Source organism: Ceratotherium simum, chromosome 33 (genome assembly GCF_057802395.1).
Source record: "Ceratotherium simum simum isolate JZ-2026a chromosome 33, ASM5780239v1, whole genome shotgun sequence".
NCBI lineage: Eukaryota > Metazoa > Chordata > Mammalia > Perissodactyla > Rhinocerotidae > Ceratotherium > Ceratotherium simum.
Window position 1 is genome coordinate 11,968,352 of NC_141932.1, and position 25,105 is coordinate 11,993,456.

Consider the following 25,105-nt stretch of genomic DNA (forward strand, 5'->3'; position numbering starts at 1 on the left):
TAAAACACACTGTTATTTTAAACACCACCAAGACCTCCTGTCAATTAAACTCTGACAAGCCACTGATGGTGAGCCACATCCTAACTTCAGAGATGCTAATGCGTGAGAAATAAATGTCTTAGATTTGATGAAATATGGTACTTGCAGACATGAAAAAGGAGACACACACACACACAGATCCATCCACCCAATAATGGCTGCTACTTTCTGAGGATAGTGTAAGCCTCGGGCACCTAATTTTGTGGTCTCATTTTCCACTCATGTTGACCCTTCTCTGCAAGGCCTATTCTCTGATTTTCCCAATAAGAAAACCTTTTGGTGGCCTGAGAGGCCAGGCATGGTCTCCCCACACCTACATGACACCCTCAGCCCCAACAGCCTTCTTTCCATCCCTTGCACCTTCCATGCTCTGACCTGCCACTGGGCCTTTGCATGAGCTGTTCTCTGCTTGGAATACCACTTATCCTTCAGAGCTCAGTAGTCACCTCCTCCAAGTCAGCCTTCCCTGACTTCACTGACCAGATCACACTTTATGTGATACTTACCACCCCAACAAACTCAACCAGACTGTGGGTGGTTAGTTGAACGTCTGTGCTCCCCATTAGACTGTGAGCTTCCTGAGAATAGGGGTTGGCTGTGCTTTTCTCTCTAATGTATCCTTAGTACCTGGCACACAGTACGCGCTCAATAAGTCCCACGAACAAATGACTTTTCCTAACAGCTCCGCTGAGTCTTGGAGTGAAGCAACTCGTTCAAACTCACACAGCCAGTCAGAGGTGAGCCTGGGGCCAGACGTGGCTCCAGCCAAGTCCAGCGGCCGGGCCTTTACCCCTTGCCAGAGCGGCCCCCGTCCCCAGGCCCGGTCACTCACCCTCTTCTCGTGGTTGGGGACGATACAGCGGACAAAGCTTGGGTTGGTGTTGCTGAGTGTGGCCATGAGGCGGCTCAGGGACTCCTTGTAGAGCTGTCCCACCGTCCGGAACATGCCTCGGCGGGGGCGGCCACCTGGCGGGCCGTCCCCAAGGCTGCTCACCTGCTCCAGCCCCACGATGCCCTCCACTGTGCGACGAAAAAACAGATGTGGAGAGAGAAGGGGGTCAGGAGTCAGTTTTAGGGGGCTGTGTTGGCCAAAGGTCAAGGGTCTCACATTTATAGGACTGTGCACTTTACATATGAAACACCTCACACAACTTGGTAAGGAAGGTATCACCAGCCCCAGTGGACTGACGGGCAAACTGAGGCTCAGAAAGGTGGAAGACTGTGCTTAGAAACTGCGGATCCAGGACCTGAACCCAGGTAGGGGAGTCCTCTCGAACCCTGGCCTCTGACCCTCTTCTCTCCAAGGACATGATCTCCATTTTCCTTATCAAAAATGATGATGACAACAGCAGATCCTTTCTTAACACTGATTCTCTGCCAGGCTCTGCTCAGAGCATTTCACATACGTCGGCGTATCTGTAAGCCCATAAGAATCGCTCCCATTTTACAGATGAGGAAACCGAGGCACAGAGAGGGACAGGATAATAACAAACACGACACAGCTGCATTTTTAGGAACCCAAAACAGCGTCCCATTAAAAATGTAATCAAGTCTGGCTTTTAGGTGCAATATTTGCAAGAAGGCAAACTACCTCCATATCAACCATTTTTCCCAAGAGGCCTGACTGAGTGTAACTCTGTTTTCTCTGTTGTCATTTGATGGTGTCACTTCAGCTGGTGAGAAGTACCCACTCCTTCACCTCAGATTCTATTACTGGATCACGCCAGTTTTCTCAGGAGCCTGCGGCCGGGACAGAACCTGATTCCTGCAACCCCCACTCACGAGGGGCTTCAGGGGTCAATCAGATAATACACACATAGGGCAGGACCTGATGCACAGCGGAGGCTCAAATATGACATTTCCCATCCTCGCCCCCCAGTTCCACACTCCCTCCCCCCGCCATACTCCCACTTATTATCAAAATGATAATCATCACTTATTAAGTTACTATAGCACAGTGGTTCTGGGACTTAACGTCCTGGGTTCAAATCCCAGCTTTGCCACTTACTGGCTGTGTGACCTCAGGCTGGTGACTTAACCTCTCTGTGCTTCCACTTCCTCATTTGTACAATGGGGTTAATAGTATTAACATCTACCTTTTTGGGTTGTTCGGAGGATTCTATGTGTTAATAATCATAAAAGAGCTTTGCACAGTGCACGGCATACAGTAAGTGCTCAATAAGTGCACGCAGAAATGATCACAGTTGTTTGTGCTTTTACATGCCATTTAGCTAGAAGAAAGCGTTGTGCTGCTACAAAGGGTCTGGAAATTGCTGAGGGAGCCGACAAGGAGGAAGAAGAGTGAGGGGCCTCCTTACAAGAGGAGAGGGGACAGATGTTCAACACCAGGTTCCCACTGCAACAGGCCCACCCTCCTCGTCCAGCAAATCTCACCCGTTGATGCACAGCAACACCCACCCCCTGACGGGGAAGTGGCAGAGCCGCACCTCCCTGAAGATCCTGGGGGTGACGGTGGGAAGGAGCCAAGGAAAGAGAACTGTTGGAGGCCCCCGTGTTCTGGGGGGTGAGAACAGATGGGGGGAGATGGCAGAGAGGTGGGGGGGAGATGCAAAGGGAGCAGCATGAGAAGAGAGAAGGGAGAGAAGGTAGCAGGAAGAGAAAAAGAGGAGAGGGTTATTAGTCAACAGCACAGAGCAAAGCAGGAGGGAAGACTCGAATGTTGGCCGTGAACTTTTAAAGCCAGAGAGACTGTCTTGTTCACCTTTGTGTCTACCCACCGAGGGCATCAGTGTTGGCTGAAAAGATGAATATCCTCTGTGAGAATTTAGTGCCAGGGGCAAAAATCTCTCCCCCTAGAGGTTGAGTCTGTATCTGCTTTATCAGATATCCCTTTTTACCCTGGCTGCCAGGAAGCTCAAAGACTAACTCAATGCTCCCACTCAGTTTGTTGCATTTGCCTCTCTGAGGAGAGCTCGTCTCATCTGACTTTTCCCCTGGGCTGCCAGGATGTTGGGCACCCAACTCTGGGCTCAGGGAAGCTGTAGAAGAGATTGATGCAGAAATGGCCCCAATTCCCCACCCTCCCTGTGACTTGTAGCTCCTTGAGCCCAGGCCTTGTGACTGCTTTGTTCGGGAGAATTGTGGAAGAAGTAACTCTGTGCCAGGTCCTAGTCTAGGACTCAAGAGGCTTTGCAGCTCCTAGTTCTTTCTTGGGACCCTTCAAGAGCCAGGCACATATGGGGCGAGGCGTGTGAGGAATTAGTGGGGGGCATCACGGCCCATGAATGGGGCACAAATTTTAAAGAAGTTTAAGGAGGATATTTTCAGTCTAAAGGAGACGATTCTCATAGCAGAATCTGGTTCTGTGGCTGAACATCCAACACTGCTTTCATACCAGTGTATGGTGTAAACCACACGAGACACAAACGTCAAATTCCTCTTTCTAAAACCAGCTCACACTATTAAGGCACCCCAGGCCCTTTCGCTCTATGAGTTTGTTTTGGGAGCCACTCAACGTGCTTATTTTGTTCTCTTGTCTAATTGCATGGGCGGGCACTTCTACGACTATGCTTATCACTTCAATAAAAGATTAAGGCAAACTGACACATTTTGGAAACCTGGACTTGGAAAAGATCAAGATGCTGGTCCTGCTAGTTGTATAAAAACATCTCTCAAACCTCCTTCAAGGATGGAGGGCGGCAGACATGGCTTGGAAAAGTACCAGATCCCACCACACAGGCATTGGATTTTTCTGCTCTGGCTTCCTACAAGTGTCATTTGGAAGAGACTGATGGCCAAATTCACATGGGCCTGGTTGGAGCAGAAAAACTCTCCAAAAAAATTTTTGGTCTGTTGCTCCTTTCTTCTTCCCTGGGCCCCTGAAGGGAACTTTGTAAGGAAGCAGAGCCTAAAAGTTGACTAATTTGTACAACACCACCCTTCTGAGTTCTCTTGTTGTTATTAACTATTTTTCAGCCAAAGTTCTTGATTTTTTTTAGGGATCACATGCCCTCTACAAATAATAAGTTTACCTCTTCCTTTACAACATTCATATACTTATTTCTTTTTCTAGTGTGATTGCATAGGCTAGTATCACAAAAACAGTTTTTAACAGCAGTGCTGACAGTGGGCATCCTTGTTTGGTTTCTGATTAAGGGGGAATGTTTTATCATTGAGTGTGATGCTGGCTTGAGGTACCAATCAATCAGTCAACCAATCACTAATTGGAAACACTATTGCGAGACTGTCTGGCCTGCCTGCATTAATTCTGCACCTGAGCAGACAACTCGAGTTCAGAACTCGGTCTCTGAAACAAAGGTGCTCACACTGTGGGGTGGGAGAAAGGATGCATAGCGTTCCAGGGATGGGGCCAGGGGAAGCTGGTCCTTACCATCTTTCCAGATCTCCGCTGTTAGCCGGTCCGTGCTCTGGTGCAGCAGAGTTGCAACGCTGTCATTCAGGGGGTCCATGTTTTTCATCAGCCACTCATTGGCCTTGTAGTCAACCTGAATGAAGTCAGGCATTGGGGGTTGGTGAACTTGCAGGTCCCCTCTCTCCCGATAGCCCAAGGAGCCTCCCAGAAGCTTTGAGACGCCCAGCTCTGGGGCTCACCATGGACGAGAGAGCATTGGTGCCACCTTGTGTCCATATCCTGAGCTGCACCCTCCACCACCAGGGCCTCCTCCCTTTACCACTGGACCCACCTCGATGACCTCAACCACCACCATGTCCTTCCTGATCCGTCCTACTCCACTCACTGGCTCCTTGCTGTTCCTCAAACACTCAAGCTCATTTCCACCTCAGAGTTTCTACCTGTGCCATTCCCACTGCCTGGAATTCCCTCACCGTGGATTTTCACACAGCTGGTTCCTTCCCAGGACTCAGGGCTTTGCTTTGAGGCTCCCACAGAGTCACGATGTGGACCACCACAATTCTCAAAGACAGGGTCTCCCTGAGGCCAGGGCCCAGGCCTGACTCCTAGCCCAGCACGGGGCTGGGGACACAGGAGGTCTTAGAAAATCTTAGGGAAATGAACCGAGTGCTAGACGCAGAACGTAAGGGCCTCCTGCCTCCCAGCCTTTGTGTATGCTGTTCCCTCTGCCTGGAGAGCCCTTCCCATCCTTCACCCATCCTTTGCTGGCTACCTGTTACGCATCATTTAGAGCAGGGGTTGGCAAACCACAGCCCACAGACCACATCCAGCCTGTCACTTCCTCTTGTAAATAAAGTTTTACTGGCATCCAGCCTTCGTTTACGTGTTACCTGTGGCTCCTTTCACACTGCAATAGCAGAATTTGTGGCAGAGACTGTCCGGCCCACAAAGCTGAAACTATTTACTATCTGGCCCTTTACAGAAAATGTTTGCTGTACCTTGATTTCAGATCAAGCATTACCCTCCCCTGTGAAACCTTCCTTGGCATTCCTCCTCTGGACTTTGACACTACCCTTAGCTGCCTCCATTAAAGCACCTATCAGCCTTATATCCTAATGGTCTATTTGTCTCCCTCTCAAGATAAGGAATGTTGTCAGGACGGAAACCATGTCTGACTTGAGTCCCCAGCTTTGCTCAGCACACAAAAGGCACATGTTTGCCAAATGAGCGAGTAAAATGCAAATAATTCTCCTCCTAGTGAACTCCTATCCATCCCTCAAAACCTACTGCAAATAGCCCCTCCTTGAGGAAGACTTTGCTGACTGCATCAGAGTCCACACTCTTCCTTGGGCTTTCCTAGCCCCTGCCCCGACAGTGTGTCATCCCAGTGGTCAGCAGGTGGCCTCTGCTTTCCCTCTGCAACCTCCCCACACCTGGAGCCAAGTGGTCCCCACTCCTGCCCACATGCCTCAAGGCTGGCCCCGGCTGCCTACCTTGCCCGCATAGTGCAGGACACTGAAGTCGGCCTGGTCCCGCAGGTTCCTCGGCCGCTGGAACTTGGGGTGGCCGCCCTGCTCCTGGGCCACCTTCTCTACGAAGGACTTGTCTGTGGCCTTCGGGAACCAGCACTCCTCGTCCAGCAGGGCCAGGAGTCCAGGGGGGTTAGCCTGACCATCAACAGGAGGGGGAGAGCAAGTCAGATCCCCAAATACTGGACACTTAGGTTGCTGCTAATGTTTAGCTCTTGTTAAGTGACACATGGACATACAACCAAATGTGAGAATAACAGTTACAGTTACAGACGTAACTAGCAACTTGATTCGAGCCAGGCCTTGTGGGAGGCACGTTCCGGGTCCTGACCATCCAGTGGTCACACAGATCTGTGAAGCGGGCGCCGTCATTTTCCCCATGTAACTGACGGAGTGGCCCGAGGCCAGCGGGTGAGGCGCTGACCAGGGTCACGCGGGTGGGGGGGGCGGGGGCGGGGGAGCCCGGGCTCACCGGCCGCTCGATGAGGTCGATGCAGGGCTGCAGGTCGAGGCCGAAGTCGAGGAAGGTCCAGGGGATGCCCTCGCGCTGGTACTCCTCCTGCTCCAGGATGAACATGGTGTGGTTGAACAGCTGCTGCAGCTTCTCGTTGGTGTAGTTGATGCAGAGCTGCTCGAAGGAGTTCAGCTGCGGGGAGGGGACACGTGAGAGAGGGGACACGGACCAGGGAGAGAGGACAGGGACCCAGAGAGAGGGGGACAGGGACCCAGAGAGAGAGGGGGACAGAGACCAGAGAGAGGGGGACAGAGACCAGAGAGAGGGAGACAGAGACCCAGAGAGAGGGGGAGAGGGACCCAGAGAGAGGGGGACAGGGACCCAGGGAGAGGGGGACAGAGACCCAGAGAGAGAGGGGGACAGAGACCCAGAGAGAGGGGGACAGAGACCCAGAGAGAGGGAGACAGAGACCCAGAGAGAGGGGGACAGAGACCCAGAGAGAGAGGGGGACAGAGACCCAGGGAGAGGGGGACAGAGACCCAGAGAGAGGGGGACAGAGACCCAGAGAGAGGGGGAGAGGGACCCAGAGAGAGGGGGACAGGGACCCAGGGAGAGGGGGACAGAGACCCAGAGAGAGGGAGACAGAGACCCAGAGAGAGGGGGAGAGGGACCCAGAGAGAGGGGGACAGGGACCCAGGGAGAGGGGGACAGAGACCCAGAGAGAGAGGGGGACAGAGACCCAGAGAGAGGGGGACAGAGACCCAGAGAGAGGGAGACAGAGACCCAGAGAGAGGGGGACAGAGACCCAGAGAGAGGGGGACAGAGACCCAGGGAGAGGGGGACAGAGACCCAGAGAGAGGGGGACAGAGACCCGGAGAGGGGGGGACAGAGACCCAGGGAGAGGGGGACAGGGACCCAGGGAGAGAGGACGGGGCCCGAGGCTGGAGCCCCCGCCCCCAGCCCAGCGCATCCGCAGACCTGGAAGATCTCGAAGCCGGCGATGTCCAGGATGCCCAGGAAGGAGGCGCCCTGGCGGGGGCTGCGGTCCAGGGCGCGGTTGAGGCGCAGGACCAGCCAGCGGAAGAGGCGCTCGTAGGTGGCCTTGGCCAGGGCCTCCAGCGCAAAGTCAGCCTGTGGGCAGGGCACACAGTGAGGGCCCGGCCTGCACATCAGCGGCCCAGCCCGTCCCCCAGGGGCCGCAAGGAGACACCGGGTGTGGACGGGGTCCCCTCACGGTTCATCAGGAATGATGACATTAACAACAGCCAACCATTACTGAAGCCCTACTGTGCGCCGGGCACTGTGTGAAGTGCTCAGGGCACATGAGTTCATTAATCCTCCCCCGACCCTGCGAACCGATTTCGACAGCACAACAGTTTAGAGGGTGGACTCTGGAGCCCGACAACCTGGGTTTGAATCCTGGCTCGCCCAGAGGCTGTGTGACCTCAGGCATGTGAATAAACCTCTCTGTGCCTCAGTTTCTTCATCTGTAAAACAGATCCTAACAATAGTACCTCAGCTGAGAGTGGAACCCGGGTCAGTGTTACCCCAATCTCTGTCCTTATCTCCTCCACTGAATCTTCTTCATCTTAGCATCGTGAGCGCCCAGCCTGAGGCCAGGCAGAGCCCTCTGCCCAAAAGCTGGATTCTGAAAACCTGTAGCCTGTGTTCACTTCTCCCCACTCCCACCACCACCATCCTGGTCTCAGCCACCGTCATGGCTTGCCTGGACTACGACAGCAGCCTCCTCACGTCTCCTGCTTCTACCCGTGCCCCCATGGATTCAATTCTCCACAGAGCAGACAACGGGATCTTTATAAGAGACAAAATGAATCAAGTCTCTCCCTGGCTTAAACCCTCATCAGCCTCCCGATGCACTCGGAATAAAACTCACCTCCTACCGTGTGGCCCCTAAGACCCTGAGTGATCTGTCCCTTTGCTAATTTTTTTTGTGTATGTGAGGAAGATCAGCCCTGAGCTAACATCTGTTGCCAATCCTCCTCTTTTTGCTGAGGAAGACTGGCCCTGGGCTAACATCCGTGCCCATCCTCCTCCACTTTACACGTGGGAGGCCTCCACAGCACGGCTTGATTAGTGATGCGTAGGTTGATCTGTCCCCTTCCAACCTCTCTGGCTGCAGCCTCCACCACCGTCTCTCCCACTCTCTAGCCTCAGTGCCCTCCTTAATGTTCCCAATTCCCCAGGCTTGTTCCAGCCCCAGGCGCTTTACACACACTGTTCCCTCTGCCTTGAAACACCACGTCCTTAGAAAGGACTTTTCTGATCACTCTAACCCCTGCTTCATAGAAGGCATCACTGTTTCTTTATCTTCTTTTATGATCTGTTTCCTTACACAGCCTGAGCTCCCTGTGAGCATGGTCTCTGTTTCCATGACTGCTTTTATTCCTAGCACTAGACCAGAGCTGGTAACCGAGAAGACACTCAGCAAAAGTTTGTTGAGCGCGTGAGAAAAAACAGCATAAACTGCTTAAGGACCCAGGACCCTGGTGCCCGGCTCTCCCCGCCCCCGCCCGCCCCCAGCCCCGCCCACCTGTTCCTTGGTCTGTGCTTTCTGCACATAGTCTCGGCCCACTTTGATGCGGGGGGTGAGCAGGGCGCGGGAGAAATCCGTCACCCCCAGTCCCAGGAGGCGGCAGAGCTTCTGGGCAGCTGAGGGCGAGAGGCACCAAGATCTGATCAGCACGGGGAGTGACGATGGCCCGGGAGTGGGGGGGAGGGCGCCACCCCCCACCACTGATGGAAAAGAAGACAGCCCAGCCTTTCCCACTAAAGGCATCACAGGTCCTAAAAGTGTGTACACTCTCTGGCCCAACAATTCTCTTTCTGGGGCCCCGAGTTGGCAAAAAATAATCCTGGATGTGAGCAAAGACTGGACCATGTTCACCACAGCCTTGTTTATGACGGAGAAAAACAGGAAACAAGCTGAGTGCCCAACAACTGGGGATTGGTTAGAGAGTCCGTTTCATCCATTTGAATGAGTGTTCTGCAGTCACTAAACATTATTACAGCTCATTACACGGTACACTTTAGATGTATGCATTTCATGATTTGCACACTTCACTTCAAATCAAAGAAAGAACTGTAAAGAAATATTGGACACCAGTAAATGATATGTAGGCTGAAGTCTGTACGTGAGAACTACACCAAGTCTGCAACCTTGAAATGCACCAGAAAATACGATGGATGAATGATGGATGGAAAGATATGCGATAAAGCAAATGTAGTAAGATGTGTGTTTGAAAATTTCCTAATAAAATGTTGTTTTCCTAATAAAATGTTTCCTAATAAAATGTTCCAAACGAACTATTGGAATAAGAGTTCGTTGAGGTGGCCAAACCCACAATAAATATTTAAAAATTAACTGCCGTTACCTATTTTTGTAGGAAAAGAAATTACATAGAAAAGTGCCCGGATGCCAAAACGTTTAATAGACGTTTTTGCAGAAGATGGAGGTGGGGCTGTGCGGGCAGGTGTGTTTCTTCCTTCTGCTCTGAATTAAATTAATTAAGAGGGGCTGGTCTGCTGGCAAAGTGGTTAAGTTTGCGCGCTCTGCTTCAGCGGCCTGGGGTTTGCAGGTTCAGATCCTGGGCACGGACCTATGCACCACTCATCAAGCCATGCTGTGGCGGCGTCCCACATAGAAAACAGAGGAGGATGGGCACAGATGTTAGCTCAGGGCCAATCTTCCTCAGCAAAAAGAGGAAAGATTGGCAACTGACATTAGCTCAGGGCTGATCTTCCTCACAAAATAAATAAATAAATACAATAATTAAGAAACGTTTTCAAGCTCCTATCAATTCTATGATGGGAAAACAGTTATTACAGATACTCAGTTCCAGAAAGGAAAAAGGAAAAGAAAAAAATCCTGGAAGGAAACACACTAAAATGTCAACAGTGATTATTTCTGAGAGGTGAGGTCATGAGGATTTAAATTTCTCATTTTTTTTTGGTGCAATTGCAGTTTATAATTCTTCTACGGTGACCTTGCATTATACAGAAAGTATTTAAGAACTGAAAAAAGTGACTTGAGAAAACAGCACGTAATGTGCAATGGAGTACTACGCTGCCAGTAACAGGACAGTTTTATATGGTTCTAAGTGCTTGGTGTGTACTTTGCCAGCTGGTGAAGCCCATGCTTCTCCAATTAATGTTTGCAAATTCAGAAAATAAAATACACAGGATTTCAAAGGAGATTAATTATAGTGACATACAGTTCTACCCACAGACCCAGTGGAGTTCTAGTTAATAACCTTGAAAAGTTGCCCACAGTGCATTAAGGGAAAAAAGCAGATTTCAAAACAGTTTATAAGGTCTGACCCCAATTTGGCAAATCAAATGAATAAGTGAGTGTGCACAGCACACCTGCTGGGTGTGAACAGAGCCCCAAATGCAGTGGCTCTGACCGGCACATCGAGGGGGATGCCCCCTCCTTCATATTTTCCACATTGTACGGCTTTTGAAAATGAGCCCATAGGATTTTATAATCAGGATAGAAAGCTCTCCCCATCTCGAGGGGAACGGGGTGTGAAGCATGATTCCATTCCTGGGACAATTATTTCCACAGTGATACAGACAGAGAACAAAGCCCACAGAGAAATACGCCAAATGGCAATTACCTCCCAGGAGCGTGATTATGGGTAATTTCTCTGCCTTTCCGCTTTCGTGTCTCGCCAGATTGTTCCCCATCAAGCTTGTACGACTTTATAATAATAAAGACGCAGAGCTATTTCCACGTTGATTAAAAAAAGGGATACTGACTATAATTCTGCTTTTGAAATGCAGAAAATGTATATATACACAGAGCACAGAGGCCAGGAGGAGATACGCCCGATGCTGATGGTGGTTCTCTCTCTAACGGCTGGGACATCGGGGGATCCTGCCGTCCCCGCTCTGGCTCACTGGCGTTGTTCAGACTTTCAGCAGAGATCACACTTTTTAGAATCAGGAAGAGTGGAAGATGTTATTTTGGACAAGACTCAGCAAAGGGCAGAGAATCAGAGGGGCCCTGGGTGGGAGGCAGGCCCGGCGAGGGAGTGGGATGCTCTGCATGTGGGGCAGGGAATTTGAGGTTAGGGGGGTGGGCAGCAGGCCAGGCGGCGGTACCTGTGTTGTCAGGCATGGAAGCTTGATCGTGGTTCCGTTCTTTCTTCAGGACGATGTTGCCAAACTGGAGGACGGCGGAGACCATCCGCAGCATGGCTAGGGGGCAGCAGAGAGAGAGGTCACGGGTGGCTCTGGAGCCTGATGCGTGGTCTTAACTAGCCCCCTAGAAATCTAGCTCTAAAACCCTACATCAGGGGCCAGCCTGATAGCACGGTGGTTAAGTTCTCCTGCTCCACTTTAGTGGCCCAGGGTTCGCAGGTTCAGATCCCAGGCTTGGACCTATGTGCTGCTCATCAAGCCATGCTGTGGCAGGTGTCCCACATATAAAGTAGATGAAGATGGGCACAGATGTTAGCCCAGGCCCAATCTTCCTCAGCAAAAAGAGGAGGACTGGCAATAGATGTTAGCTCAGGGACAATCTTCCTCACCAAAAAAACCATAAATAAATAAAAGTAAAAAACAATAAAGAAAACAAAACCCTACGTCAAATTATACCACCATCCCTCAGCTTAAAATCCACCTGTGACACTGGGCAGGCCTTAAAGCATATGAATGGATAAACTAATTCTGCATTCTGTGTCCGAGGTTTGCTTTATTACCGTTCAGTGTCTACTTATGTTGTCCATTTTATAAAGCGATGAAGGACTTAGGGAAACGAACAAGGAAGGTCTTCAGCGATACAGAAAGATTTCTAAAATATCATGTGAAAAATATGAGGTGGAGAATGGTGTACATGGCATACTGCTATCTATGTTCAAAAGGCAGAAAATATCAAGTACAGTTGATTCTCGTTATTCGAGGCAATTAATATTCTATAGAGTCGCCTCGAACACTGAATTAGAGAATGCGAACAAATGCTTCCAGGGGGAAGCACAGAGTTTGGTTCCTGTGAGCCTCTGGTCACATTTTTATCAACTGATCAATACATCACCTTGTTTTATGTGTGTTTCTGTTTAAAGGCACCTTATCTGATACATGTTGTTGCTTCATTAACATTGAAATCACAGCCAACAGCACCGTAACTCGAGCCTGAACGAAGCCCATCTAACACACGGATTTTCCCCGTAAGGCACATCACAGCCCTCCCGTGCTTAGCAACACCAGACAGCGTTAAGCTCTACACTTGGGGAGCATTTTAGGCAGTGAAATCACCAACAAAAAAGCACAAAAACGCGGAAAACAAGGCACTCAATAGACCATGGAAAGGACTCTGATTTACAGCATGAGTTGAACAAGAAGAGCGTCGCCTGTTGGACCCCAGTGACCGTGCACTGGGCAACTCAAATTTTCCCCCCTCTATGAGTGACTGCAATGAGCACAAAACCATCAGGACTATTGGTTTTGGGGGTACGACTAAATCCAGCGTGTTGGCGAATTCGCAAATGCAGAAACCGCGAATGAGGACGGACTGGACCTCCTTGTCTGTGCAGAGAGGCTAGAATCTCACTGTAAGTGGGCGATGCCGCCCCCTAGAGTACATCCCCAGAACTTGTAGGGTTTGTTTGGGGTAAAGATTGGGACCACGCTGCAATGTATGGGGTGTTTCTGGATGTCACAGAGACCGGGCAGGCGGGGACCTGGATGCAGACGCCCTTCTGTTCCGTGTGCCTTCTAAACGTCCCATTGGACATTCATGTCTGTGAAATAATGGTGTGTAATTATCTGAGACTAATCCCAAGTGTTGCATGTACAAACATACAAGTGCTTTCTGTTTGGTTTTAATACACAGCGAATTTTCCAGAAGGGTACACTGTGTAATCCGAGGAAAGACTGTGGTTGGTTTTGTTCAGAATTTTATCAAGATTCGGTCACCGTTTCAGAACCCTCTGGTCCCCCACAGCACAGCCGCACGTAGCATTTGAGTGGACCACAGAGCGCGCCTGCACCACGCTGGGTCTGTATCTGCTGCTTTCGTGGTGATGCTCCAGATCTTCGCAGGCACCTAGGGACCTCATCAGCTATGCATTCCAGAACGGATTTTACGATTTCCGGATTGAAATGGACGCTGATTTATTTCCACTTACTCCGTGCCAGGTCCTGCGACAAACACTTATAAACGAATTCATTTAACCTCCATAACAACTCAATGAGGCAGGTCCTGCAAAAGCAATTTTGCAGACGGGAAATGAGTCAAACCCCCATTTCACAGATGGGGAAACCGAGGCACATTCCGGTAACCAACTTGCCCAAGATCATCCAGTTCATACGCTGCACGGCCGAGATTCAAACCCAGTTAGTCTGACCCTGGGGTGTGTATTCTTAATGGCTGTACTTCTCTTTGCCTTTCTCTTTTAGCATAAAACCCAAATGTAAATATGTATGTACAGCACGCATACAGAAAAGTGCACAAATCATACACATCCAGCTCAGCGAGTTTTTACAAAGTGAATGCACCACAGAGCCAGCCACTCAGAAGCCCCTTCCTTGCCACTCACTGAGTATGGACGAATTTCACCATCCCAGGGCTGAACCGAAGAAGCCAGACACGAAAGTGCAAGTTCCCTATGAGTCTGTTTGTATCAAATTCAAGAACAGACAGAACAACTCCACGTTCTTAGACGCCACAATAATGGTGACATTCAGGGGATTTCTGGTGATGGGAAGGGGCATGAGGGGGCTTGTCGATGCTGGGATACCGGGCGTTCACTTTTGGAAATCCCCCGAGCCGTGTGCTCAGGCTCTGTGCGCACTTTTTGGTGCCCATGCAAACTTGGACACAAAGTTTACTTAGTAAAAAGGGGTGGTGCAAGGTGGAGGGGGGGAGTACCTTTCTGGGATACTCCTGCCAAAAATGCGTAACCCGAATCTTATCGCGAGGAAACACACCCACGTCGAGACGAAACAACTGCTCTGTAATCTTCAAAAGCGTCTAGGTCACCAACGATAAAGATAGACTCAGGAACAATTCCAGACGACGGAGAGTAAAACGTGATGATTAGATGCAACGTGTGATCCTGCACTGGGGAGATGCATGTGTGTGTGTAACTTTAAAAAATAATATATATATATATATTTTGCTATAAAGGACATTATTGGGATATTATGGTCTATGGATTAGATAATAGTATGGACAGCACCAATGTTAATTTCCTGATGATGATACCGTACTGTGGTTGTATAAGAGAATGTTCTTAGGAAATAGGCACTGACAGATTCGGGGGGGGGGGTGGGCTGAATAATTCCCCCCCCCCAAGATGTCTACATCGGAACACCTGGGGCCTGTGAATGTTACCTCGCAGAGCAAAATGGACTTCATAGATGTGATTAAATTAAGGATCTTGAGATGGGAGCTTAATCCTACATTACCCAGATGGGCTCTAAATGTAATTGTTAGGGTCCTTAGAAGAGGGAGGCAGAGGGAGAAGGCCATGTGAGCGAGGTTAGAGTGATGTGTTTGAAGCTGGAGGAAGGGGCCGTGAGCCAAGGAACGCAGGCGGCCTCTGGACTCTGGAGAAGGCAAGAAAACATATTCTCCCCAGAGTCTCCAGAAGGAACTAGCCCTGCCCACACCTTGATTTTAGCCCAGTGAGACTGATTTTGGATTTCTGAACTGCAGAACTGTAAGAGAATAAACGTGTGTTGTTTTAAGCCACCGTGTTTGTGGTCATTTGTGACAGTGGTCATAATACAAAGGGTAAAAGGGGTACCTTGTCTACACTATTGTCTCAAACTGTTCAGAATAAGTAATTAGAAAGATAGACAGTGATAAAGCAAATGTGGAAAATGTGAACACTTGGGGAACCTGGGAGAAGGGCACGCAGCAAATTTCTTGTACTCTTTTTGCAACTTTTCTGTAAATCTGAAATTATTCAAAATAAAAAGGGTTTTCTGAATAAACCCTGAAAACAGGAGGAGGGTTACTGGCCTGACAGCTTTGAGAGGCCGTGCTCTGAAGGACATACAAGAAACCACTAACAGGTGGCCTCCTGGGAGGGGACTTGGCAGCCTGGGACACTTGCATGATTCTGTACCTTCTATTCTTTTTGAAGTTCATATATTTTGAAATGTAGGACATAGTCTGGAAAAAAAAAAATCACTGTTAAAAAAGGACTTGCTTTCTGGAATGAGATAGTACGATTGTAGTGATGGTTGCACAACCTTGTGGATATACTACAAACTACTGAACTGTACACTTCAGAATGGTGAATTTTATGGTATGTGAACTCTATCTCAAAAACAAAAAAAAAAGGTTTTGGTTGTGGGAATTAACAAAAGAAAGCTTAACTAAATTGGAGTCAGGAGGGCCTGTAGGGGGAGCTCTCACCACTATCACACATCGTAGATTACACTAAAGAGGAAGAGACAGACGCCTGCATCTTCACAGGAAGTAAGACTACTTTATTACTGCAGGAAGATTTCTCTCCCCACCTGGCAACAGCTCAGCCAATGAGAAACGCCACAGCTCAGCCAATGAGAAACGCCACAGCTCAGCCAATGAGAAACGCCACAGCTCAGCCAATGAGAAACGCCACAGCTCAGCCAATGAGAAACGCCACAGCTCAGCCAATGAGAAGCCGTTGCCACCCTGACCTGTTACGTTCCCCCAGTGGACTTTCATTTAGAACAGCCCCTCCCTACTCCCCCGTTTTCTCCATAAAAGCAGCTCCCCGCCTTTGGTTGTTGGATTTGCCTGTGGTTCACCATAGCATGTGCCTCCCAAATTGCAATTCTTTTGGCTATTCCCAAATAAACTCATTTGGAGATAAAATAACAGGCAAATTTGCTTTCTAAGTTGACATGGTATAGTTTGTAGGGCACATTGGAGTGTGCAACAAATATTAAGTTTTCCTCTCTGTCCCCACTGAGATAACTCCTTGTGGAAAGTATCTGTGTCTTATTCATCTCCTAACCATGTGCTGTGCATACAGTAAGCGCTCTATAAATGTTTTCTTGAATGAACTTTAGCTTGCCAGTTTTGTGGGAAGAATTCCTTCCACAGTCCCCACAACTTCTGGGATCCAATCTAACTCCTTATCAGGATCTTCAGTGCCCTGTCCCCAACCCTCCCACCCCCTCCAGCCCCGGGGTCTCCTCACTTCGTCCAATCAGCCACACCAGGCTCCTTGCAGCTCCTCCAACAGGCAACACTCTTTCTTGCTGCCAGGCCTTTGACCCAGCAGTTCCCTCCGCCTAGATGCCGTTTCTACACCATCTAATTCCCACCCCACCACCAGGGCTCAATCAAGCACCCCCTCCTTCAGGGGCCGCCCTGACCCTCCCCAGACCGCGTCGGAACCTGTGACACACAGCCACCGCTCCATGCACCTTCCATCTGTCACCCTTCCCGAGGTTCAACTTCAATCTCTTCGTGAGATTTGATGCTCCCTGGGTCTGAGCGCTCCAGGGGTCACGGGCTTGTTCAGTCTTGGTCACTGTTAGGGCCGCCCAGTGCCCGCAGGGGTCTGGCCCACAGACTGCACCATGTGTTGAATGAATCAATATATTAATGAATAAACGTCAGAGTTAACTAATGAGGAATATATTAAGGAACAGCAAGAGTCTGCTGTGCGACCTTGGGAAGGCGGGTGGCCTCTCGGGCCTCAGTTTCCCCAGCTGGGCAGTGGGAGTGGCTGGGCTCAGGGGTCTCTGGTTCTGCCCCTCTGGGTCAGGGGCGGGTGGAGAGGGACAGCCAAGAGCCCCAAAACTGCTGGGAGGTTCTGGGGTCGAGGGGCAGCGGGGCCACCTCCCAAAAGATAAATAAATAAGGCCAGCTCCTTATAGACCCACAATGGCACCCTCACCCCTAACAAACTGAGTGATCGTTCATTCCTTAAGGTCAGCTCAGACCCGGCCAGACTGGAGTCCCCACCCCCCGTGGCCTTTAAAATGGCCTTTTACAGTTGGCTTAGGAACGTGCGATGGTGCCAAGCATCCGGGTGAAACTGACGCGCGAGGAGCTGGCAGGTAGCTCGCTGGTGACTTCAGCCCAGCCGAGATCGCAGGCAAGCCCCGGCCCGAGGGGGCCCAGCCCCGCCGCAGGCAGAGGGCGCACGCCTCGCGCGCCGGGCTCCTGCTGAGCCTCTCGGGGAGGCGGGTGGGGCGCCAGGGCGGGGGGCGGGATGGAGGTCCTGCCTCCGCTGACCCACACTCTCTGCTCCTGGCTCCCGCGGGGGCACAGCGGCGCCCACCTGCCTCTCTGGGAACCGACGGACCACGGGCCGGCTTTGGAGTCTGACCCGGGTTGCACCACCTCCTCGTCCACTGGGGTGAGTCCTAGGCCAGACACCCCACCTCCCTGGACCTCTGTCTCCTCTTCTGTCAAAAGGAGGGTCTATGAAAAGGTAACCAGCTGGCTTGTAGGTGAAACACGAAATAACACCATAAGGAGACGCCATCCACACCAGCAAAAGCAAAAAAGTTGGCAACGGAGGGTGCTGGCGTGCGTGTGGGGAGACGCTGCAGGGCCACGGCGGGCAGAAGTGGAGACTAGCGCCACCTTCTGGACGGCGACGAGGTGCATTCTCTCAGAGCGGGGGGATGGGGGAGGGGGGAGGGGGGATGGGGGAGGGGGAGGGGGGAGGGAAAGTGGGGGTTAGAGCCCAAAGCCCAGAACCCACGAGTGGTAATCGTTGGATCTGGTGCCAGGTGCCTCGGGGTTCGTCACCCTCTGCTCCCGACCTGCGGATGTGTTTGAGATTTTCCATAATAAAGAGATAAAAGTCGAAATTATTCAGCGATAAAAAGGAATGAAGCGCTGACACGTGCTCCCCCACGGATGAACCTTGAATGCATCAGGCTGAGTGAAAGAAGCCAGCTACAAAGGACCACATGTCGCATGATGCCATTGATATGAAAGGCCCAGGATAGGCAAAGCCACAGAGACGGGAAGCAGATAAGGGGTTGCCGGGGCTGGTGGTGGACACTGGTGGGTGACAGCAAAGGCGTGAGTTATCTTCTGGGGCCACTGCAAATGTCCTAAAATTGATTGTGGTGATGGATGCACAGCGCTGTGAATATACTAAAGCCACCAACTCGCGCACTTTAAATAGGTGAATAGTATGGTATGTGAATCATATCTCAATAAAGCTATTTTTTTTTTTTGTGAGAAAGATTGGCCATGAGCTAACATCCATTGCCAGTCCTCCTCTTTTTGCTTGAGGAAGATTAGCCCTGAGCTAACATCTGTGCCCATCTTCCTCTATTTTGTATGTGGGAAGCCGCCACAGCATGGCTTGAGAAGTGGTGTGTAGGTCCCCTAACTTTTTTCTAAAGCCAGATAAAACAAAAACTGCACCTCTCTTTAGACCCAGCATTTCGTTTCTAAGAACTGATCCTAAAGTTCTGTTCCCACATGAGCACCAGGACCTACTTACAAGGATATTCTCAGCACCCTTTTTGGGGGATGGGGGTGTCATTGCAATAACAATGGGATGCAGTCACCCTAAAGGTCTGTCTGCAAGGGACAGGGATTCATTACAAGAATTGTAGTTCATCTAAACAACGAAACCTACACAGCCACAAAAAAGACTGAAGTTCACCTATACATACAAAAACAGAATTATCACCAAAATACACTGTCCGGAAAAGTGGGGGACAGAGCACCCAAGCACGGGGGTGATGAGCTGAGAATTTAAACCCTGTGCCCTTCCAGGAACAGCGTGCCAGGAGTTGTCATCTGTTAGTCGCCGCGTGCGGGATGCTCCTGGGAGGAATGGCGGGGAGGTGGGGCCCACAACGGTTAAATCTGCAGAGAAATAGCTTAACATTTTTATCCCCAGATAGCGCAGGGCCTAGAGAATGCCTCTTTTTGCAGAAAAATAATGTCTTCTTTTCCATGTCTAAAATATTTCTGGAAGGAGATGCTAGAAGCTTAACAGGGGGAAACAAGGGCTCGGGGAGGGGGGGCTGGGGAGGCTTGGCTTTCACCCTTTGACCTTCGGCCACATTCCGATTATGTCACTACATGCATACGTTGCTTCAACATTTTTGTGTCGGAATGGCAAAAATCAGAGCTGCCGCCGGGAGGGTGACTTGAGGTGACCGGTGTCAGGACGCCAGCCGGGACCTGAGGGGCCAGGCCGGGAGGCCCAGGCGTCCAGCGTGGCCGGCATCTGAATTTGTTTGCCAGCTGCCCTGGGAGGACAGGGGAGATATGCAAGTGAGGAGTTACGCAACCTCGGTTGGGAAATCTGGTGGAGGCGGGCAGGCCCAGGACCCTGTGTCAATACACCCAAGCAGGCTGGCGAGTTTGCAGCCCGGGGGGGACAGCCAAGCTGGCACTGGGTTTCCAGCCCTCTCCATTCAGCCCCAGAGCCAACAACAGCTCCCGGGGCCTCCCGCAGCGCCAGAGAGCTGAGGAGCACGAGCCCCAGCCTGGCCGCGCTCAGCTGGCCAAACAGGGTCTTTCTCTACGAAACTGGTAAAAAGAATCATAGCAAACGATGAAACATCAGGCAGCTGCCAAAAAGACAGAGGTCCACCTATATGTACTTGTGATGGGTTGAATCATGACTCCTCAGCCCCCCAAAAAAGGTATGTTGAAGTCCTAACCCCCAGGACCCCTCAGAATGTGCCTTATTTGGGTGTTGGGTCATTGCGAGTGTAATTATTTAAGTTAAGATGAGGTCACACTGGCGTAGGGTGGCGGTGATGCAATATGAGGGGTGTCTTTATAAAGGGGGAATTTGCACACAGACGCGCCCATGGGGAGAACGCCACGTGAAGACGAAGGCAGAGATTGGAGGACGCTTCTACAAGCCAAGGCATGCCAAAGATGGCCAGGAAACCACCAGAAGCTATGGGGGAGGGAGGGAACAGATTCTCCCAGGAGGAACCAACCCCGCCGACACCTTGAGCTCAGACTCTGGCCTCCAGAACTGGGAGACCATCAGTGCGTGCCGTTTAAGGCACTCGGTTTGTGGTGCTCTGTTATGGCAGCCCTAGCAAACTAAACCACTACTGCAATAGAACTATTCTCGAAACGCACGGTTTGATGGAAAACGTGGGAGGCACAGCAGATAACACGGGGAGTATTTCACCTCAGAGCCACCCAGCCTGGACCAACCAGGGCAGACCAAGGGCCAGAGTCAGGGTCTTCCCTGCACCCTCGTCTCAGCCTCCTCCGGCCTCCAGTCCATCCTCCACGCAGCCCAGAGATGCCCCCCCACCCCCGCTTCCAGCTCTCCCATGGCTCCCCAGCGCCCCCAGGACGAAGTCCCAGCCTTGCCTGCCTCTGCAGCTCCATTTCCATCTCCTCACTCCCCTCGGTCACACACGAGACCGAATCCACTCGAGAAGTTTCAATTCCTCAAAGATGCCATGCCCTTCCTGCCTCAGGGCCTTTGCACAGGCTCTTCCCCGTGCCTAAAACACTCTTCCCCTGATAGCACCAATGCTCACTCCCTCAGCTCCTCCAGGCCTTTGCTCAGACATCACCATCTCGGTGTGCCCTTTCTGATCCTCTTTTTAAAGCTGTCCCCTCCTCCCTCCTCCATACTCTTTTTTTTTTCTCCCCAGCACTCACTGCCTTCCCATAGACCATATAACTCCTTTATTTATCTGGATCGTGGTTCTTGTTTAGTCGGTTTCCCTGAGGCAGGGACGTTTGTCGGTCTCATTCCCTGCTGTGGCCCCAGTGCCCGCACACAGTAGGTGCTCAATAAATGCTTGAACCAATAAACCGAGGAATGAAAGGCCAGGCCCCGGGCGGTGCCCCCCCTCCACCCTCCGCGGGGGCTCGGGGCTCACTCACAGGTGATCTCCTCGTGGGTGAATCCCAGGACCCGCAGTGACTCCAGCGTCTCCTGGAACAGCTCCCGCTCCTGGCCGGGAGAGGAGGACGGCCCGTTGGTCAGGAAGCGGTACTGGGAGCACGGCTCCAGGAGGAGGTCGGCTGTGGGGGTAACGAGTGGAGGCCAAGGTCAAGGGCGAGCTGTGGGGTCAGACCAGGTCCCGGCTTCCTCCATGGCCACCCTGGGATAAGTCACTTCGCCACTAGGGACCTCAGTCTCTTCTTCTGTCAAATGAGTGAGGATCCTTTCCTCACGGGTTTGGCGGGAAGGGGCAGGCGTGGAGCGGGTGCTCGGCACATACGAGGCCTTTCCTCTTCCCTCCTTCCATAGAGATTCTCGAGTCACGGAAATGCCCAGAGCAAGCAGCAGCCGCCCGTCCGCAGAAGCAATGGGGCCACGGGCGCCCGAGTTAGCAGAAGCCGGGGGACAGCGGGGGCCAGCGGCAGAGGGCATGTGGGCTCAGAGGCCACCGTGAGCGGGACCCTGGGTGAGGAGGGGCCAGGAGGCGGCCCAAGCTACAGGGCGGAAGGAGCCAGAATGCGGCAGCCGCAGGGCAGTGGGGGCCCCCGTCTGCAGACAGAGGACAGGAGGAGCGTGGAGCCAGAGACAGGAAGAATCACAGGCAGGAACCGGGGGCTGCAGGAGGCAGAGCAGAGGGGGCTGTGAGGCAGCAGGCGCCCAGAAGCCACACGAACCAGGACCCCCGGGGCTCACGAGGCAGCAGGAGCTGAAGCGAAGCCACAGTCAAGGCGTTAACGCCACCGGAGCAGGCAGAAGGCCCGGAGCTTGGGAAGAGAAGTGAGCGTGGAGCCACCTGGCCGCGTAGCCGGTGTGAGCGAGACGCGGGAGACAGCGGGCCGGGGTTGGGGGGGCAGGATGCTCTGCCTGGCAGAGTCACGAGGCCGCGGAAACCGGGAGCAGCGGGGTCCAGGAGGCGAATCCACCGGAATCCACCACCCGGCAGGAGGCTGACACGAGGCACGTGCTGGACAAAGATTAGCGTCTCCCACGTCTCCTCCCGGGGCCCAGAGAAGCCCACCCACTCCCCTGGAGCCGCGCAGCACCGACCCTTGAGCTGCTCTCCTGCGCCTCCGAGCAGCTGGTAGAAGATGTGGAAGCTGCACTCGTCCTTGGCCTGGCGGATGGCCCGCGACTTCTCCAGCAGGTCTGGGCGGAGGCGAGTCAAGGATCTGCAGGGGAGGGGAGGGGACCCCACCGGCCCCCTCGACCTCTGCCGCCCCGTGAGCCTTGCGACTAACTGGACAAGTGGCCTTGGGCACATCACTTAAGCACTCGTGCCTCAGTTTCCTCATCTGTTCCAGGGACTTGATAATAACACCCGTCGACGAGCTTCTGGGAGAGGAAACGAGTTATGACGCGTCAAACACCCAGAGCGGTGCCTGGCTTCTCCTCAACCACGGACAAGAACATCTCCTCCATCGACACCATCCTCCCTTCTAGGAAAGTCACACGGCACGTTTCCACACTAAACGCAGCAAGACGCCTTAGAGCAAAATAAAACGCCTGGTAACTCGTTGACCCCTCTGTGCCCCACGCTCATGGACCGCCGGGCACGTATTTTGCATGACGGTCGTAAGGCAGAGCCTTGCCCGAGATCAGATGCAAACTGAGGTCTGTGGACCGGGAGCCCTGGCTCGCTAACGTCCTCGGGTGAGATGGGGAGGATGGGGGCAGGGGATCCCACTAGGCAGGGCGGGGCGGGGGAGGCGCACACAACCTGTGCCACCCTGCGTGGCGACAGCCCTGCGCCTCGGTTCCCTCTTCTGTTAAAGGGGATGGGAACAGCCTCTACCTCGCAGGGTCACGGAGAGGAGGAAGGGAGATAACACAGGGGGAGCTCTCAGGACGGCACCAGGCACATGGGAAACCCTCAAGAAATGTGGGTCGTGCTGACGCTGGTGCTGAGGGGTCAGGCGGAGCCCGAGACCCGTCTGATCGGCTTGGGGGTGGCCCCACAGCAATCCACAGGCTGCTCATTGGCCCCGAGGCACAGACAGCCGGGCATGCGAGCTGGGCCCAGTGGGGCAGCCAGGGCTGCATGGTGAGTGTGGACGGGAGAAAGTCAGCATCAGGAAATGGGCAGAGAAGACACCATGAGGATAAAAAGAGGTTGCAGGGACCATGGGGTCGGAGGAGCAGGAGACAGAGGATGGATGGGGCGGGAAGAGCCGTGAGCTCTGAGAACCTGTGGCAGCAGGGGCCAAGACGCAGAGCAGCAACGGGCTGCAGAAACTGTGGGGAGCAGGAGCTGGTGGCTCCAGGGGACATGGGGACACGAGGCCGGGTGCCCGAGGAAGCAATTACCAGGAGGCAGTGGAATCAATGGGGCCCGGCGGGATCTGGTTCCCTTATTCCCTAAGCCCTCTTTTGAAAGACCCTTATCCACACACTGCTTCCCAACCTTCCCCCAGATTAGGGAGGACAGTGAGCTTGTCAGACACCCCTGGGAATGCAGATGTGGTTTATTCTTAACATCGCTAACATTATGATTATAAATGATTATTAATCCATGATATTAACATCGAGAAGGACGTGGCTAATTTACTTTAGTCATTAATTTCCAATAACAATAGCTCCATCTTGAGCGCTTACGACGTGGCAGGCGCCGTGCTAAGAATTGGACTCACACTGTCCTCCAAACCCTTCCAGGTCCCACAGGCCTCCTCCCTCCATGGGGAGATGCTGTGTCCTCCCCTTCCCGAGCTTCGATGATCCTTCCCCGTCTACAGAGCGGGAAACTGAGGCCATTTCTGAGCAGCAGGGGGCCAGGGTCCCCTGCGTGTGTGGACTTCTGCTTCCTGTAAGCAGTTAGACCCCACGGGCCGCCCTCCTTGGCCCCCCAGGCGCCCCTCAGGGCCGGAAAGGATACAGGTCTCGATGTTGGCGCCCACGATGTACCCGGCGACGTCGAAGTTGATGCGGATGAATTTGCCCTGGGAGGGATGGGGAAGGGGGGCTTCAGAGGACAAGAAGAGCACCCCCACCCCACACTCACCCCTCCCAGAGCCAGGCCTGCCTCTCCGCTCTCTCCTCCCTCCACCTGAACCCCACCCCAATCAAGAGGTCCCGGGGGGGGGAGCCTCCCCGGGGAACCCAAGGTCCAGGCTCATTGACTTCTTTCCTCAGGACCCTGGCCCCCAGCCCCTCCTCCCCCAGCCCCGGGAGTCCAGGCCCCCGGCCCCCCTCCCTCGAACCCAGGGGTCCAGGCCCCCGGCCCTCCTCCCCCAGCCCCGGGAGTCCAGGCCCCCGGCCCCCCTCCCTCGGACCCAGTTGTCTGCACCTGCAGCCCCTCCCGCTCAGCAGACAACCCCCCACCCCCACCCCGCGCGCCCAGCTCCTGTTCGCTGACACTCACGAATCGGGAGGAGTTGTCATTCTTCACCGTCTTGGCGTTGCCGAAGGCCTCCAGGATGGGGTTGGCCTGTAGCAGCTGGCGCTCCAGCTCGCCCTGCGGGCCGTGGGGGACGGCGCGGCAGTGAGAACCGGGGCGGGGGGTGGCCTGGCTCGGGGGTCTGTGTTACAGCTGGCTGAGTGTGCGTGTGTGAGGGGCCTGTGTGTGTCTGGGTGTGTGCCCACTTCCCCACATCCACATCCAGGTCCTGCCCTTCAGTCTGTTGTGGAGGGAACAGGGAAATATGTCTAAGGTACACCGTTGAGTGCAAACAGAACAAAATGAAAGAAACGAGCTGCAAAAGAATACCCGCAATGGGATCCCAGTCACAACAGTAAATGAAGAAACAACAGCACAAAACAAGACTCTCATGTCTACACGTTCATGAACATTTGGAGAAAGGTCTGCAAGGATACACACCAAACTGTCAACAGTGTAAGCCACTCCAAGGAAGGGGGACTGAAAGGAGCAAAGAAGAACTTC

General features: G+C 52.7%; 1 protein-coding gene across 2 annotated transcripts in view; it reads right to left on the reverse strand.

The window, feature by feature from the left end:
* The window catches only part of MYH14 (myosin heavy chain 14), an 85,470-nt gene that overhangs the window by 44,947 nt on the left and 15,418 nt on the right, over window positions 1–25,105 (reverse strand). For both annotated transcript variants that reach the window (XM_004440309.3, XM_014795158.2), the window contains 11 exons: window positions 24,587–24,679; window positions 24,101–24,164; window positions 22,279–22,377; window positions 21,171–21,311; window positions 11,480–11,575; window positions 8,907–9,025; window positions 7,334–7,486; window positions 6,374–6,547; window positions 5,866–6,039; window positions 4,391–4,505; window positions 872–1,059 (listed from right to left, as the gene is read on the reverse strand). In XM_004440309.3, coding sequence (XP_004440366.2) covers window positions 872–1,059; window positions 4,391–4,505; window positions 5,866–6,039; window positions 6,374–6,547; window positions 7,334–7,486; window positions 8,907–9,025; window positions 11,480–11,575; window positions 21,171–21,311; window positions 22,279–22,377; window positions 24,101–24,164; window positions 24,587–24,679 — 1,416 coding nt within the window. The remainder of the gene's footprint in view (window positions 1–871; window positions 1,060–4,390; window positions 4,506–5,865; window positions 6,040–6,373; window positions 6,548–7,333; window positions 7,487–8,906; window positions 9,026–11,479; window positions 11,576–21,170; window positions 21,312–22,278; window positions 22,378–24,100; window positions 24,165–24,586; window positions 24,680–25,105) is intronic.